The 19,027-nt window shown below is 38.3% G+C and overlaps 1 protein-coding gene across 13 annotated transcripts in view; it reads left to right on the top strand.

The window, feature by feature from the left end:
- The window catches only part of adgrb1a (adhesion G protein-coupled receptor B1a), a 219,205-nt gene that overhangs the window by 144,269 nt on the left and 55,909 nt on the right, over positions 1 to 19,027 (top strand). For all 13 annotated transcript variants that reach the window (XM_082550997.1, XM_082550996.1, XM_082550995.1 and 10 more), the window contains 3 exons: positions 2,451 to 2,526; positions 5,568 to 5,670; positions 5,763 to 5,806. In XM_082550997.1, the coding sequence (XP_082407123.1) occupies positions 2,451 to 2,526; positions 5,568 to 5,670; positions 5,763 to 5,806 (223 nt within the window). The remainder of the gene's footprint in view (positions 1 to 2,450; positions 2,527 to 5,567; positions 5,671 to 5,762; positions 5,807 to 19,027) is intronic.

Genomic DNA, 19,027 nt, shown 5'->3' with positions numbered 1-19,027 from the left:
TTTCTATGCCATATGTTGAAACAAGATCTAGAGTGTGATTAAAGTGGTGGGTGGGTTCTTTTACATTTTGAGAGAAGCCAATTGAGTCTAATAACAGATTAAATGCCATGTTGAGGCTTTCTTTTCGTAAGAAAAGCAACTGCAGTCTGAATTTGCAAAGGTTATCGCATTTAGGTTAAAGTGAAACATCTCTGTCATGATAGGAATAGTCTTTTCTGGATTAACTGTCTAATCCAACCCAATATCAAAGCAGAGCATGTAATAAACATGCTGGTCCACCCTGTCCATTTCATACTTTCCCTGTCCAAAGTGAAAAATGGGCATTTAAGCAGATGTTGCAGTACCAGCAGGGGGAGATAATATATTTAAAGCCACAAAGTCGCTAGTGACCAAAGGAGGAATTAAATGCATTCCAGGGTGCGTCTATGCCAGAAGCATTTAAGCTAGATGGCTAATTTGTATTTACATGTAAATGTGTTAATAATATATATTTAAACGCTTTCCCCTGATTATTTTCATGTTGGCTTGAAAAAAAAATGTGTCCCTCTGCTGTTGCTGCAACTTGCAACTGATCTTTTCCTAAGTTTAACCAAACGTTGAATGAAATCCAGTGAAACTGAAATGTAAAATTACTGCAAAGGAAGGATTCAACCTCAAAGACTATAAGCCTGGCAACCTGAGCTGTGAACAACCCTACACACCAAGCAGCCAGTTCAAGAGAGTTACATTTGGAAGACACACTTTCCAGTTTAGTTTCAGGTGCAAATATAGAAAGAATGAAATCACAATAATTGTTGTAATTAATGTTGAAAATAGCATTTTATGCAATAAAATGGGGGGTGGGGGTTACAAAAACGTCCTAAAAAAGGTTTGCAAGAGTTTGAGAAGCACATTTGTGTAGCAGCCCAGAAACTATCAAGCCATGTGAGAGTTTTTTAGTTCTCCAAGTGAAATTTATTTTAAAAAATGTTATTATTTTTCCCAGAGTGATGACAGTGTCACTAATGTTGCTATAGTCTCCTGCAATTCCAGGAATCAGTTTGGTGTCAGACAAAAATATACAAAGACCATGGACAGTATTTTGTATTTGAGCTTATAGTGTGTGTGTGTGTGTGTGTGTGTGTGTGTGTGTGTGTGTGTGTGTGTGTGTGTGTGTTGCACTTTTTAACAGAAAATTATCTTTGGTTTCAACTTTACATATCTGTCTGAGCATGTGCATGATTGTTGTTCTGTGTGCACAGTTGTGTTTTCATGTATCTGTGGGTTTGTGTCTAACAGTGTGAGAGACAGAGTTCATAGCTGAGTAGTCATGTAGGCCAGCCCCACTGTAAGTGCTCTGGGGGCTGGAGGAGTGGAGGCAGCGTGGCTGACCTGCATTCTATAGAAAAAGCCATTGTGCTAGCAGAGACTGAGACATTCAGCCTGTCTCATTGGCCTGGACTAAAGTGGGGTGGAACAATCCAGAACAGGGATCCAGCACCTCCAGTTAGTGAGCATTAAATCTGTTAGGCAGGTTAATCCATATTACTGTCTGTGTGAATAGGTAAATCTTCATGTGCTGCAGCCTGGTGTTTCTTTCAGTGATGGCATTGAGATACTTGCTCAATAATAAGAGCATAACAAACAGCTCACTTACAACCTCAAAAAAATCCTTTTTCCTGCTTAACCCTGTGATGCACTCAAGGTGAAGATGTAAAGTTGCATTCAAGGTACTTTGGTGTCTTGCTGGAGATACAGAGCTGAACATAAATTATCTTTTTTTAAGTGATGGGTCATTTCAGTAGCAACTTTCCAAACAGCTCAATAAATTAAAAGTCATGCAAACAATTTTTATACGGTTCATCACAAAATGTGTCCACTAGTTAAATGTACAAGTGAAGTATACTAAGTATACTTTGTATGCTATACTATAAGTATACTATAATAAGTATACTATACTTTTGTGTCATTCAAAGGTTGTATGAAAAGATGTGATAGACAGTTTATTGTAGGCTAAATTGGTTGGTTTGCAGTAGTGTGGTGCAGTTTACAGTGATGCATATTGTTGGACTGTACGGAGCAAAATGTAATATTTGTGTTAGGTTACTTCAAGGAGAGCAGACATTGATTTAAACTAAAAGTAAAGATGATGATACAGAATTGATTCTCTCACCAAATTTGACCTTTTATACATCTTAAAAATTAACCCATTCAACAGTCATATGGATTAACCTGCCTAAGAGATTGAATTGCTCACTAACAGGAGGTGCTGGATCCCTACACGTTTTAAGTGCTACATCCAGATGAACAGAATGAACTTTTTGGGATTTCCATATCTGGATGATTGAGCATGCATCAAGATTGTTTACTGCTACACCGTTGGAGGTCCCTAAGTTTGTTCTTAGAGTTCCTCCCATATGCCAAATCCCATGTTAATCCTTGTCTGTACCTCTGTTTCTTTCCTAATGCAGATCCAGATGATACCTCGACATTTGTAACTGGCATTGCTCTGTACAGAAACCTGGGCAGCATTCTCAATCTGCAGAGGTAAGACTTCTCAAGGCTGCTTCTGAAAGAAGTGGGATTTGGGGAGGTGGATTTCAGACAGGGAATTTGATAATGGGTTTGCATGAATGCAACAGAATGTTTTATACCAATGAACCAGGGATACTGGGTTTCACAAAAAAAAGACTTTCCATGTGTCAGTATAGATATGACTTTGTGATAGAGGTTGTGGTGGCACAGAAGTTGTCATGAAATCCATTCATCTCAGAATTCCTTTTTTTTTGTTTCATCTGTCTTTTCTTATTCCTCGAGTTTTTGGTTGTATGTAATGGTTTTGTTCAGCATATTCATTTTGTAGTTATCATGAAGGCAGAAAATAATGATTATTAATAAATAATAATTATCAGTTAATGAAAAATGCTTATTTAGCCTAGGGTCAGAATGGGTCTCCATGTGCATTACTATGGGATTTTGTTTTTTCTTTAGGGAACACTTACATTTGATTTAAATGAGTCTGTCAGTGAAGTCACTTGAAGACATGCACTGGACTTTGTATCCAAAAAATTTTTGTTATACTACTAGTGTTTCTAGGGGTGTTAAGTGGGTTTGTCTGTTCACCACTTTGTTATAGACTAAAGACATATCCAAATTCATGTAAAAAAAACCCCAAACATTTAAAGTTAAAAATTCTCAGCAATCTTCTGTTTTTTTTTTTCATTCTTCAACATATAGATTTAGGGTTCAGGTTAAGGTGTTAAGACCACATAGGCTTAACAGAAAAGGGTCAGGTTATTAGCAGTGATGGAGATTGGACTCTGTGTATGATCATTTTTCTCAGTTTCTACCTGTTAAGGCACAAATCAAATCCTGGAATATTCCAGCTAAAACGGGCTCTGCAGAGTTTGATTTAGTTTACGGAACTCTGGTATGGAAGAGGCAGAAAGACACTCATTGCATTAATTGCACCATAATTTTCTTTCATACTGTGATGCAAACACATAGCTATTTCAGTGAAACATCCTTGACACAGGTTACCCACGTAGCCAAATTCCCTGAAGGGAAATTTGCCAGTGAAGAATAATAGCTTCTCTGGCCACTAAAAACTGCAACAGTGTGGAGGATAAATGGTTAATTTATCTCAGGTGTCATACACTGAGCTGTAAGGTAACAACAGAATCAAGTGGAATTAAACATTTGTCTGAAGTCAGTTCTGTCCTTAATAGAGTTAGTCCAATCTTCAAAAGTTATAAGATAAACTCTCCTAGTATATGTTGCTAGAACTCCCTATCAAGAATTCCTCTGGTCAGCGATGGCCAGTAAAGCTTAAGTTATCAAAAGTGTAGAAAGGTATTCTGAATTAATCCAACTGCTTTAGTATTATAGCCACGCAGTGCACACACACCATTTAACAACAATGCTCAAGACGTTTAACCATGTTCCAATGCAGCAAAACTGTGCTGCCAGGCCTTTTAGCATCAGCTGCAACAGTAAGCACTTCTAGCTAAATGAATGCAAGGAATAAATGTAGGAGTACTATTCTCGCAGTGGGTGGCCCCATGTACGTCTTGTTTTTGGGGTAAAGGCATATCTTGGGGGGAAGTTGCAGTTGCTGGTAGCATGATGATTTACATTTGTTTTAATAGAAACAGCCTGCAGTAACGTTGAGAAGGAGTAATGTATTATGATAATACGCTAAAAACACATGAATTGATAAAATAAGAGAAAAATCAAGCAGACCCTCACCATCTGAGATCTATATTTCCGCTCTTCTTCACTCTTCTTTTTCTCCCAATTTTATCTTTGTCTCTACTCCTTTTCTGTTTTTGATGCCTCTCTAAAAGAAAATGAGAGAAGTTTGAAGCGAGAGACTAGGTGACACAAAAGTTTAAGATGAGTGATTGTGTTTTCAAATGGTGAGAGGGTGATTGTGTGTTGTGGATACAGTGATGATGTGAATAATCAGGAAACAGAGCACGGGCTGTTGAACATGATTGGCCAACTGGAAGCTTTCGATGTCAGTTCTACCAGTAGCTATTCACTTTTTTCTGATTGTCTGATTCCACATGATTGATAGTAGCTATGGAAAAACAGAAATAGCAATGCATACTAAGCTGGGATAGAGAATTTAAAATAAAATGTCTCAAATGTTATAAGATACTGATAGACAATGTGCTTCAGTTACTGGAAAAGAAGGATTACTGGATCCATTTGTTCTGAAGTAGAGCACAAAGATTCTGGCAAGTGGCTGTAAAACGACTGAAGCAGAAATGTGGTACTTATCATCCTGTTGATTAAGAAATCATGACTGGTCTGGATCTCATAAAAAATACAACTGAACACAAACTATCAGTATTTAAATGAACTCTAAGTGGCCTAGCTTTTTGTGGCAGCTACATAATATTTGCTAAACTAAGGATAATGTCAATATGTCCTTTCAAATTTCATTTGAACAACAGCCTTCAATATGACTTTGTCATCTGTGGATGCCATTATTGGCAGCATATTCCCCAAGTGGCCTTAAAGATATCAGGACTGTGAACTTAATCAGGATCAAGGACATCATTTTAGCTAGCTTAAAGTCAAGTGTCATTTGATGTTCGATGAAATCAAAGAACTGGAGTCAGTAAGACCAGTGATCTTCCAGATAGCAATTCATCCGTTTGTCTATGCTAAATTAGTTTTCTCAATTTTCAGTGTTGAAATGCACTTCTGTGTTTGTAGGGCTATGTTTCCTCCATACATCTATTTATATTTTGTTTGTCTAGACATTCCGAGGAATCTTCTGCCCTCTGTCACACCCACTTTGGGATGAATTAGATGCATTCATGTGTAGCATCTCCCAGTTGTATTAGCTTTAATTTCCAGGGTTTTGTTTTGTTTTATGTATATTAAATTAGTTGTCAGTTTACCACTTTTATAATGAAATATTTTTATAGAAGAATCCATTTCATATATTAGATACTTCAGACAAAACATTGGTGTGCTTTCATCTACATCTGAGTATCTTGAAATTTTGGGTGCATTTCCACTGCAGTATAGATTGTCAGTTAAAGGTGACAGTGCTGCCTTTTCTCTTCTTATAGAAACAGCACAGTCCTCAATTCCAGGGTATTGTCAGTGACCATCAAGCCCACTCCTGCTTCCCTCACTGTTCCATTTGTGGTTGAGTTCTCTCACCTTTATAACGTGAGTAAAAAATCAACTTTTTACAGCTATAAAGCTGCTGCAACTGATCCTCTTTCATAACCATGTGGTTTCTCTGTTCTCCATTTATGTAGGGCACCACCAACCACACCTGTATATCCTGGGATGAGAGTGACAGGTAAGGCCCATGATATTTCTGATATGACATTTGACAGCACACACAGACGTATTAATTAATATTAATCAAATAATAATTAAATATTAATGCATTCTTTGTGGCATGGATTCAGTAGGACGTGTAGGACATTTCAGATGTCATGCAATTTAATTCCTGAGAGATTTGGGGCCATATTGAAATTAGAGCATTAGGCAGTTGCTGAAGATTTTCAGCTGCACATCCATGATGCATTCCACCACAACCAAAGATGCTCTATGGAGGCTATTTGAGAACAGTGAACTCACCGTTGTGTTCAAGAAAGCAGTTTGAGACAATTTAGCTTTGTAGCCCCAGTTTGCTTTGTGGCATCTGGTGTTGCTCATCTGCTTCAGGGTTTTACATGCATCAGAGATGCTCTTATGCATATCTTTGTTGTAATGAGTGGTTATTATTGCCTTCTTTCCAGCTCAAAGCAGTCTGTCCCTTCTAATTTGATCTCTGACATCAAAAAGCCATTTTTCAGCAGAAACTAACACTCATTGGATACTATCCCAGTAGATAAGCAGTTTCTGAAATAATCAGACCAGCCCTCTGGCACCAACAACCATACCATATTCAATGTCACCTGAATCGCCCTTCTTGGTTTGAACTCCCACAGATCTATAGGCCTAAATTCAGAGTCCATGCTCTGAGATACTTGTGTTAAACAGCAGCTGAACAGTACTTAACACATTGGCTGGTTATTGTATGTATACACCTATATATGTGAATATTTTTTATGGTGAAGCTTTAAGATAATCTGAAGCTAAAGAAGAAGAATATCCATCCATCTCCCCCCCCCCCCAACCCAAGGGAGGTACTCTGGGGAAATAATGACCAAAATGAACAATTATGTCATTATTTACTAAGATCTTTTTTGTTTTTTAATGTTATTCTGTGATTGCTCAGGTCTTTTCACTAACCACATGGACCCTCTGTTTCCATTTCTTTGACACATTTTACCACAGCTAACAGTGACAAGTTATCATAAATTTTACTATATTTCTGAAAATCTCTACTATACTCCAACTTTTAATCCATATCTGGGAAACGTAGGCTTTGGTGAATGATTTAGAGCCCAGAATGTGAACGTTGCGCATTGTTTGCATATTATTATTATTATTAAAAACTAATTAAAAAAACAAACTGCATCACCCAGTTACAAGCTATGCCATGTATTAAAATCAGACCCGCATGCATAGTAATACATGGCACCTAAGTCAAGTCATTAGAGAGGCCATGCTCCCTCTGAAGTTCTTTGGCTAGGCACAGTGTTTTTAATCTTGACAAAGTCAGTGAGCTGCTCCCCAGTGGAAGGTGCTGAGTATGCTGGACAGCTTGGTTGCTCTTGTCTGGGACAACATTAACCCAGTGCTATCACTGCTACGACACTGATGTAGCGTGTGGAAAATTAAAAGTGTCGCTCACTGCTTTCCTCCCTCTCGCAACCCACGCACAGTTATCAACATGAACGATAGTGAGCAGCTCAGAGTCTACTGAGAGAGGAGAGAGTGTGGAGGAAAGAGAACGAATAAAAGATACATATTGAACAGTTCGGTTTTACAACCTCTACGGGCAGATTCAAAGCAGTACTCATTTGTTCCTTGTCTTAAATGCCCTATTTGTTTAAGACTGGAAAATACAAAGAAACTATGTGAGCACTGAAAGACAGATGTGGACAGGGAGGAGGAAAGAGTCGAACATTTTGTAGCCTTATTGCAATGCAGGTTTGGATATTTGCATTTAGATGGGTGTATAAACTTGTGTTACAGAGACAGAGAGCAGAACATTCATCGCCTCAGTCAAGGGATAAAAATAATTTTGGTTTGGTGTGTAGAAACCTGGGGCAAAATAAACACGAAAGCACACGCAGATTATTTTGCCAAGTCTTATTCCCAAACCGATTTTAAAGGAAAGTATACATATTAATATGACGGTATTTTGCAATAATTTTCTGAACAGCTTCTTAAATTGATTATTTCCCCTGCCAAAAAAAGACATTTTCAGTTCATGGAAACAACTTTTCTTATTAAAATAATCCTGCTTCTTTCTCTAAATAATTGTATTTTTATGCACGAAAGTCAGTGCCTCCTGTGCAGAATTTCTGTTCCCAGTTTTCACACAGCCCTGAAACTAAATTTGTTTAGGCCAAATTCTTATGTTATGAATGCAAGCTTTAATGTGATAAATAGTGGTACATTTTTATCTGTCTAATATCTACTCAAAACCAGCATCTATAAGAGTTTTATTTTGACCAAACTGATCATAATCACCTCGTAGATATCGCCATATTCAGCAAGCTTAAATGACGACAGAGACAAAAGCAGGAACACAGAAAGGACAAAAGAATCCAATCTTGTGGTGTTTGGGTGCGGGGTTGGGGGAAGAGACGTTCTATGCGAAATTAAAATCTATCTAGGACAGGAGCTATGATTAATGACTTAATATTTGGGAGAGAAATTGGAATATGAGGAGACGTCCTTGTCATGTTGATAAGAGCGTTGAAGCTGCCTGGGCCTTCACTTGCATCAGGCTTCAATCTCCTGGAATCAATAACAAGAACATCAGCAGTCTCTGTCTCCCTGTCTCACACATGTTGGCATTAATACTACTTTGTTTACAGTATACGTTTTCCTGATGTGCTATAAATACTAAATATTAATTGGCATCAGAATAATATTGCCGTGAATGGCAGCTCAGACACTCTGCCAGTGATACACACTGTTCACTGTATTCTCCTGTTTGTATAGCTTTTCTATAAAGTGGAGTGGGGCAGGTGGACTTTCAAAAAAAAAACTGAGCATCTTCTTTGTCAATTAAAATTATTATTTTCTTTGTTCTTTGGCTTTCAAGACCCTGGAGAGCATTTAATTAAAAATGAAAAGGCATTACTTATTTTCTTATTGCAATATCGCCATGCTTATTGTTATAGTGTTATTTTCTGGGGGAAGGATAAGAGTTAAAAGGTTGTTGGACCTCAGAGGGTTGAATAGGCTGGCCAACTGGGAGCGTACAAAAAAGGCATTGAGGAAGATACAAGTTTATCTGTCTGTATCTGAAAGCCCCACAGGATCTTTGCTCAGGCATTCTCTACCAATCTAACGAGCATATCCCATTTTGATCTCAGCACTTCCAAGCCATACTCATACTCTACTATGCCAGACGCTTGGTTATGGCATTCCATTTATGGCCCGCCTGCTCCAAACTTGCGTCTTATCGTTATGTGTGAGATTGTCCCAGGGGCGTCTCTGCACCGCATTCACCTGGGGTTCTGGTGTGGTAGATCCCAGCCTTTATGATTTTTGTGCTCAGAGCTTGTTCCTTTGATGCATGATTAGTGGCTCAGCTATATTTCAGTCCACCTTTGTCTAGTCACTAGTAGGATTTCTCAATATCAGCCACTTCTTCTGTCTGCCGGTGTTAAATACTGTGCAGGGGCCAGTCCTTCTATGATTGCAGGGGCCAGTCCTTCTATGATGGTTCCTCTTCTCTTTTTGGTTTCTGCTACCTGAGATATTCATTAAGTATATTGTCTTGATGTAAGTGGCTTCCTATCTCTTCCTTTGGCCAGCTTATTATCCCAGCAGGGTATCTCATCACCGGCCTCTTCATGGTTCCCATTTGCCTATGGGATTCCCAGGTATCTGTAGCTGTCATCAATGTCTCCAGTGTTTCCTTCGGGTATTGCAATCCCCTCAGTTCTGACTACCTTCCCTGTCTTTGTTACCATACGACTACACTTCTCCAGTCCCAGTGACATTCCCTTCTGTAGATCCTAGTGGATCAGTGAAGGTGACTGATGATTGCTCTATTCCGCAGTTGGTATCCATAGCCAGGCTTGTCAGTGGTTTCACTGAGGGGTTTCAGGCCATTATAGAAAAGCAATGGGAACAGAGCATCCTTTTGGTAGATCTGCACTTGATAGTGACTTTTGCAACTGGCCAAAGTTGGCCTTTAGTGTTTTTTGCCACATCCCCATGAGTTCTTGATAAAGGCTCTTAGGGTCATGTTGATCTTTTATAATTCTAGGCATTGCATGAGTCATAGGCTCTTTTTTTAGTCAATCCAGGCAGTGCACAGGGGACAGAGAGAGAGAGAGATTTATCTACAAGGAAACTGTCTTTCGTAGGGTTATGTGTTATTGTGTGCCACACAGTAAGCTTATTTCCTGAGCGTTTTCTGACAGTCAGAACTTCATCCCACATGTGAATGTTGTGGGTTTCAATTGGCTTGTTAGAAGTTTGCAGAGGCGTTGAGTGAGAAAAGTGTCTTTTCACTGTCAACCAGATTTAGAGGAAACATCTTTTTCAAGATATCTTTGCAATGACCTGTGAAGGCAGCTTTCCAGCTTTCAATTTCCCACCAAATCTCAACTTTTGCTTTGAGAAGTCAACAGTCTTTCAGTGTCTTTTCACAGAAGTTTTGCCTGAGAGGGAAATAGGTTGGAAAAAAAAAACACGTGTCTAGTAGTCTACAGGGAGTGCAGAATTATTAGGCAAGTTGTATTTTTGAGGAATAATTTTATTATTGAACAACAACCATGTTCTCAATGAACCCAAAAAACTCATTAATATCAAAGCTGAATGTTTTTGGTAGTAGTTTGTAGTTTGTTTTTAGTTTTAGCTATTTTAGGGGGATATCTGTGTGTGCAGGTGACTATTACTGTGCATAATTATTAGGCAACTTAACAAAAAACTAATATATACCCATTTCAATTATTTATTTTTACCAGTGAAACCAATATAACATCTCCACATTCACAAATATACATTTCTGATATTCAAAAACAAAACAAAAACAAATCAGCGACCAATATAGCCACCTTTCTTTGCAAGGACACTCAAAAGCCTGCCATCCATGGATTCTGTCAGTGTTTTGATCTGGTCACCATCAACATTGCGTGCAGCAGCAACCACAGCCTCCCAGACACTGTTCAGAGAGGTGTACTGTTTTCCCTCCTTGTAAATCTCACATTTGATGATGGACCACAGGTTCTCAATGGGGTTCAGATCAGGTGAACAAGGAGGCCATGTCATTAGTTTTTCTTCTTTTATACCCTTTCTTGCCAGCCACGCTGTGGAGTACTTGGACGCGTGTGATGGAGCATTGTCCTGCATGAAAATCATGTTTTTCTTGAAGGATGCAGACTTCTTCCTGTACCACTGCTTGAAGAAGGTGTCTTCCAGAAACTGGCAGTAGGACTGGGAGTTGAGCTTGACTCCATCCTCAACACGAAAAGGCCCCACAAGCTCATCTTTGATGATACCAGCCCAAACCAGTACTCCACCTCCACCTTGCTGGCGTCTGAGTCGGACTGGAGCTCTCTGCCGTTTACCAATCCAGCCACGGGCCCATCCATCTGGCCCATCAAGACTCACTCTCATTTCATCAGTCCATAAAACCTTAGAAAAACCAGTCTTGAGATATTTCTTGGCCCAGTCTTGACGTTTCAGCTTGTGTGTCTTGTTCAGTGGTGGTCGTCTTTCAGCCTTTCTTACCTTGGCCATGTCTCTGAGTATTGCACACCTTGTGCTTTTGGGCACTCCAGTGATGTTGCAGCTCTGAAATATGGCCAAACTGGTGGCAAGTGGCATCTTGGCAGCTGGACGCTTGACTTTTCTCAGTTCATGGGCAGTTATTTTGCGCCTTGGTTTTTCCACACGCTTCTCGCGACCCTGTTGACTGTTTTGAATGAAACGCTTAATTGTTCGATGATCACGCTTCAGAAGCTTTGCAATTTTGAGACTGCTGCATTCCTCTGCAAGATATCTCACTATTTAGACCACACCCCTTCTCATTACAGAGATGCACATCACCTAATATGCTTAATTGGTAGTAGGCTTTCGAGCCTATACAGCTTGGAGTAAGACAACATGCATGAAGAGGATGATGTGGACAAAATACTCATTTGCCTAATAATTCTGCACTCCCTGTATATAGTCTATAGTCTAGCTAGATTATTTGTCCAGTAGTTATTATTTCTCTGCTAACACATTCTCCATTTCTCCATAAAATATGGAAATTATTTTCTGTGCTGAAAAAAAGAAAATGTAACCAGAAACTAGACTGGTGCCTATATCTGACCAGACTGGAACTGAAAACAAAACTAAACAGCTAATAGTCTGAAGATTTTTGGAATGAAAGAGCATTTTATGTTTTAATTGTGCAATATATCCAAAAAACAAAACAAAACAAACAAAAAAAACCTTTAGCTTTACCTTCAAACATTCACAGCAACACAGGAGAAAAGATTTTATTTCTTTTTCTTTTTTAAATCAGAGGAAAGAGCTTTTAGTGTGTTGGCTAAACATTGTTTACCAGACTGTAGCCAATAAACACTAACCTTGCTTTTGACCATACAAATCAACCCTGCCGTCTCAGTTAATTTACAGAGTTGATGCTGATGTTGAGCAGCTGCCTCAATTCATCAGAGATGTTGGGCTGGAGTTTTCATCAATTACTGTAATACAAGGGAAGGTGAAGATTAGTGGATAGGGGTAGGCAGCATATTTATTTACATGTGTCTCTGAATAGAAAGAGACTGCATTACAGGGAACACACTGTTGTGTTTATATAGTCAGAACATGCTAATCAAGCGTGTTCTAAGCATGCCAGCCTGTGTATGGCATGTATATGGTCTGTATAGATTATCATCATCATCATTTATTTATATAGCACTTTAAAAACACACCTGGTAGACGAAAGTGCTGTACATTACTAATATGCACATAGTAATAAAACCAGACATAGCAATAAAAAAAAAACAAATAAAATAAAAATGTTAGTTACCCACAGAGTTAAAAGCCAGGGAGTAAAAATAGGTTTTTAATAATGATTTAAAAACTGGCACTGATGTAGCCTGTCTAATATGGAGAGGAAGGTTATTCCAAAGCATCGGCGCTGCAACAGAGAAGTTTCAGATTAGATCTTTTACTTCTTAAATTTTTTATTAATTGGCCACTTAAGACACCACAACAAGTACAACCACAAATGTTATTGACACCAGATCCAGTTGTTATGTGAACATATCAACAAGAAGTAGCCTGAAGACACAGATGTAACCTAAACCATTTTGAAGCTCTGTGTTGTAATCTGCACTGCTATCTGATATGCAGCTCCCAAGAAATGTAAATGCACATTGTGTTAACGTGGCTGTACAGGTATAAACATTAGCAATGACACTGCCGTCTGTGCAGATCCCAGAGTTGTATTTTTTTTGTCATATATCACAAATGTTTTTTTTCCCTATTATTCAGTTTTTAAAACCTTGTTATTCTTCATAATGTCACGTTATTGTTTTCTGTTTCTGACTGTTAATCCAGTCAGAAGTACCCAGTTTTGCCTATTCACTTTTAATAAATGGAAGTATTTAATTTTCAAATTTTTGCCATGGCTCCTCAGTTAAAGTATTATGCAGTATCAATAAGGGTAAGGACGCTCTGTCAGTTATTTTGAAGAATGACTCCACTGCTGCATTCATCATGGTGATATGGAACGTCCCAGCCTGGAAGTTATCAGAACATTGGAAACACCACCAGATCTACCTGAGACAGTTGGGGTGTACCCTGGTTATGCCACACATGAAAAGGAGAGTTGATGCTGCTACATTGTTAGCCCTAATCCAATCACCAATGACCTCCTGGGAGTGAGGAAAACTCTCCTTGCTTATGTGACTGTCTAATACTCTGCTGGACAACCTACTTGAAGTGTTATTGTTACCTTTGGTACTGAAACAAATACAGCAAGGTAACAACTGTTTGTTCCTCCGTTCACAGCCAGTATGCCCCGAGTATAGCATGGAGCACAGTTGTGTGCTATAAGTGCCTGTAGTTTATACTTAGCTTTAGTTGGTTTTAGTTATTTCCAGTCCCACTGCAATTGTAGTGAGAGTTTGATTGGCATTGCAACCAAGAAGTCTAATTTGTTCCTGGTGGCTGACAATCTCTATTGTCTTGGCAATCAGGGAACAAAGAAAATAATATGGAACGGTTACAGCCTATGATAGCTTAGTCCTCAGAGGTTTAAGCTAATGTATCCACTGCTGTGAAAAATGCCCTACCTTCCTAATTTCTTATTCTGTTCCATAGTTGTCACACACACGTGTTTCAAATCATCAAACAAATTTTAATATTAGACAAATACAACCTGAGTATGTACAAAACATAATTTTCTAATTATTTGATTCATCAAGGGAAAATAGCTATTTGAAGCTATCTGATGTAGTGTGAAAAAGTAACTGCCCTTTTACCTATCAGCTGGTTGTTGATGGTTCTTGTGAGCAACAAGAACTATAGTCAAGCATAGTCAACTATAGTGAACTGTCAATGAAATTGAACTCAGCTCTCCAAATAATGTAGTGAATCACAGGTAAATTTAATTTTATGTAGCAAATCAATTCCATTGTACCAAGGGAGCAATTACTTTTTCTCCCAGAGCCAATTAGGTTGGAACTTGCAGGACCTGTGATAAACTTTCCAGCAAATGACTGAAGACATTACCAGTGAGAGTGAAGAACACCATTAACTTACATATGACTAGTAGATACAGTAGAAGGTCACCTGGCTGAACTGGAGCCAGGAATGTCTGCGAATGACCAGCTGGCACCTTCAAAGTGATCCATCCAAGTTGTACACAACTTTGGAAACCCTCATTCATCTACTGTCTTGTGTTGCTCGCACATTAGCCTCCAGAACAGCTTAATTTTGCATAGAATGGAATGGAATCTAGTATGGACTGAGATCTGGTATCTGTGACAATCACAGATTTGTCTTCCTTTAATGAGTCAACTGTACAATAAATATTCCACAAAAAAAAGAGAGAGAGAAACAAGGCTGCATTTTGGCCACATGCTAAATGCGCACAGTTAAAGAGAGATGTTTAAAATCAGAAATAAACTCTCTCGCAGACATTTGTGGCTTACAGTGTGTCTGTTATTGTATGGCAAATAGGTATGCTGAATAAATTCCAATAAAGTGAAAGGACAAATGAGAGTGTGAGAGAGAGAGAGAGAGAGAGAGAGAGAGAGAGAGAGAGTGTGTGTGTGTGTGTGTGTGTGTGTGTGTGTGTGTGTGTGTATTTGTTTGTTTATGTGTTAGCTTCAGGAGGTGACTCAGTGCTGACATTAGCACATCACCTCTAACAGAAATCCAATATATTAGGAATGAGTGCAGTTTCTTTGTGCAGATGATGTGATTAAGTCTTTCTGTGAGCCGCACCATGGCCTGCGGACAGTTTTGCCCCCACTGTCTAATTGGATAATTTAGGTGCTGGTCCAGCAGCCCTGCATGGAACAGTGTCCTCTGCCAAGAACTGGCCACATGGATAGTAAGGTGAATGCCAGCATTAAGAAAATATAGTGTGCTTTTACAAGGATGATCTATGTAGGAGCAAAATCTGGTTCTGGACAGTTCAGCAAATAGCTACATTTTTAAAATGTCTACATGACAAATAATATTATTTTATTTATGCCCTAAAGTAGGTGCCTGAACACCAGACCTAATGGTGTTGCAAGTATTTAAGGGTTGCCGTAATTAGGTCTAGTGTAAGGGTTATTTTAGTTCTACTGAATGCAGCTGAATGCACGTGGGGGTACATGACAAACAGTGAAAATATGATGATGATGATGATAACATTTGGTTTGTCTCACAATTGTATGTTTGTTTTCATTATTACTGAATGAGGAAGATGTTGTGTTTGTATATAAACACAATGGCTCGTTGTTAGGCACACTTTAATGTTAAAGTGATTACATCACACTCTTCCACTTCTTCTCTAACCTCCTCATTTGCCTGTTTCACAGTGGCATCTCTGGCCTAAAGGAGTAATAGCAACCATAAAAGCACAGTACATTCAGATTCAGTCTACATAAGCTTGTACACACAACAGAAGCCGTGGTTTTGAGAATTCCATTTCACAAGGAAAGGCAGAGCTACCACCAAGTGACAAAAGCCCAGTTTCAGTATGAGGGATAAGCAACTTATATCTATGGGAACTTTTCAGCTACGCAATCATCTGTCAGAACATGTGTCGAGAAGATGAGATCAGCATTATTTAGGACTAATTTAACTCCCAGTTATACTGCGATTAAGACCATCTTTTCCTAAGCAATGCAACAAATTAACAGGTTATCACATTAAACCACAATTTACCTAAGCACAATCAACATCCATCAGCATCTTCTCAGGAAAAAATACATTTATTATATAACTGGGTGTTAAGTCACACATTGAAAGTAGTCCTGATCACATTTTGTGGACATATGCTGTGCCAGCTATTGTGCCTTATTGTGCCTCTGTCTGTACACCGGATCTGACAAGGAAAGAAAACAAACACGGGGGACAGTGACAGTCAGCTGGTCATCCTGGTGAACCACCAGTGAACCTGACTCAAACACTCTCCTCCACACGGTCCCCATTTATAAAGTTCTCTGCAAACAAAAACATTACTGCTAACTAGTGGCTTTTCCCCTTTCAGAGTAGCTAGGCAACACTGAAGAACCACTTTTTGCTTGGGGGAAAAAAAGTGAAACTGAACAATCTTTCCTCAGTTTTTAACATAAAAACTTTTTGCTGCAACACCAAAGTGATCCCCACAAACTCCTTTTTAATATCAACTTCCTTGTTTGCCATTTAGTTGCCACTAACCGACCCAGTGACGTCATATTCTGTACTCACACAAAATGGTGCTACTTGTGCTCTAATAACTGTAACTTAAAACACTTATTTTTTTTTAATCCAGCTTTAACCTCCTAAGACCCAAACGCTTTCATAGCGTGCATCTTTTATTTCTCTTTGATATTTGGCTGACTGGGACCTGATGAATGTAAAAACAAAGAATTACCTGATTTTTTTTTTTTTTACCTGATCTTTGTTTCTGATAAAAATGACATCCACATATGAGGACATTCACTTAAAATTTATAAATTTAAATACAAAGAAATGAACAGTTTCTAATATTTATGGTACTTTTATTTCATTGGGGAGAGAATATCAACTCAAAGTAAAACCAAAAAAACACATTACATGTAAGTTCTAAATTGATTTGTATGCTATTGAGTGAAATTAGTATTTAATCCTCAAGGAAAACATGACTTAGTTGGCAGGTTTTCAGGAGGGATTTTGGCCTTTCTTTACAGAAATGCTACATGGAATGTTAAGAGGTAAAAAAAGAAAAGAAAAATAACTTAAACAATCAATAATTATTGATATTGGTCTCAATTTATTTTCTGCCAATTGACAGCTGTAGTTTGGTGCTTGGTTTCCGTTCATCATTCTTAACATTCAGCTGCTTTTTCATCAGTTTGACTGTGTCTAAATTTCTGTGTGCACTGAAGCAGGGTAACATAAGGCTGGGCTTTGTCAGGAGCCTGGTCAAATGGAGTTTTGCTATCTAATTGCCAGAGATGTCAAATTATGAAACCGTGAAGCTAGAGTGTGTCAGACTGCTTTGATTTGACCAGCAAAACATCAGCCTTTTGACACTAGCATGTTCAAAATGAAAAATAAGTGGGTTGAGCTTGTGTGTCTCCCTATCTAACACGAGTGAGAACGTGTTGCCCTATCCTTCCCTGTGACATCATACAGAACCAAGAGTATAACTGTTAGAAACAGTGTTTGCAGTAGAAGAAACTTTAGATGTCAACAAATCCATAATCTCATACAGTCTTAAAAAGATGGAATTAACTGGTCAACTCAGCAACACTAAAAGGCCCAGACAAGAGAAAACTAAAGTGGATGATCACAGAATTCTTTCCAAGTTAAAATAACCCCTCCCACAACATTTAACCAAGTCAAGTCCACTTTCGAAGAGGTAAGTGTGTCATCAAAGTATTTAGTTAAGACACTTTCATCCTTTCAGGAATGTAAATACAGAGGTGTATATTAGACTTCACCTGAAAACATCTAAAAGAGCTCTGAAGAGCAGATCTCTTATATATTAAACCAAGATTTATTTGTAACAGAATGATAGGAGGAGAAAAATAGGGAGAGGAACAGCTCATGATCTGAAGCATACCATTATATTCTGTCAAACAAGGTGCAGGTAACATTATGCCATGGCCATTTTATGGTTGCTGTTGGATAAAAGTCCCTAACTTTTACTGCTAATGTGACTCTCAGGCTTGGTGCTTCAAATTGCGAATAGAAGTTGGAACCAAACCATACTGCTGAGCAACCCAAGAACCATTACAGGATTAAAAAGGATGGCAGAGCAACCCACAAACAAGCTGCTAAAAAAATAACTGATATATTTTAAGTTCACATTTAGAATAAATTTATTCCCAACACTTACACCAATGCCACTCTTTGCATATTTTTGCAGTATGATAGAATAACATATACATTTCTGTTTTTATGCTAGTGTAAAAAAAATTACTCTTGGTGTGCCCACCTGTACTCTATATCAGCTATTCCACATTAAAATACTTCGTCGCTACTACTTTACTGGCCCTTTTCCACAGCAGGCATTCTGAACAGCCATGGCAGGAAATAAGCAGGTGTAACTGATATACATGTAATGGTCAGTTTTCTTTCTTTATTTTTCTTTCTGCTTTGATCCGCTGTCAACTGTGAAGAGCTGTGACTCATTAATGTTACTGGGTTATGTTATGTTACAAAAGATGCAGTGGTATTGATCACTGGGCCAGATTTCCATGATAGTGGCACTGCTTTCTGCTCATGTTTTGGTGTACTTTTTAATAACAGGCTTTCAAATTGTATTATCGTTAAACAATAGGGCCAGAAAAAAGAAAAAAAAAACATTAACGCAGCAGGCATTCACTGTAGACAGGAATGAGCCGCAATATAACTTAATACAAACGTATTTCACGTTAGGTATTAAAATAATTCCAGTTGTTTCCAAACTTGCCACTGATCCACCGTCATAGGGCACTGATCGCTGTATTAATTAACAGCGATCTTGATCAACACGCCATGTTTCCATGTTTGCAGCGCTGCTTTCCCAGCATGCACCAGTTTCCCATCAGAAATTGCATAATTTGTTGCCTCTTTTTTATATGAGGCATGCATGGGAATTTTAACATTATGATAAAAAAAAATTACATTAAATAAAGAACTCTACTGTATATACATTGTGCATAGTACATATAGCACAATATTGTAATGGCTAATATTTAGCTCACTTGAAACAACACGTCACTATTAATATTATTATTATTATTATTTTTAATAATAATAATGATAATAA

The sequence above is a fragment of the Aulonocara stuartgranti genome, assembly GCF_965226115.1.
Source record: "Aulonocara stuartgranti genome assembly, chromosome: 11".
Taxonomy (NCBI): domain Eukaryota; kingdom Metazoa; phylum Chordata; class Actinopteri; order Cichliformes; family Cichlidae; genus Aulonocara; species Aulonocara stuartgranti.
This window is presented reverse-complemented; position numbering and strand designations above follow the sequence as displayed.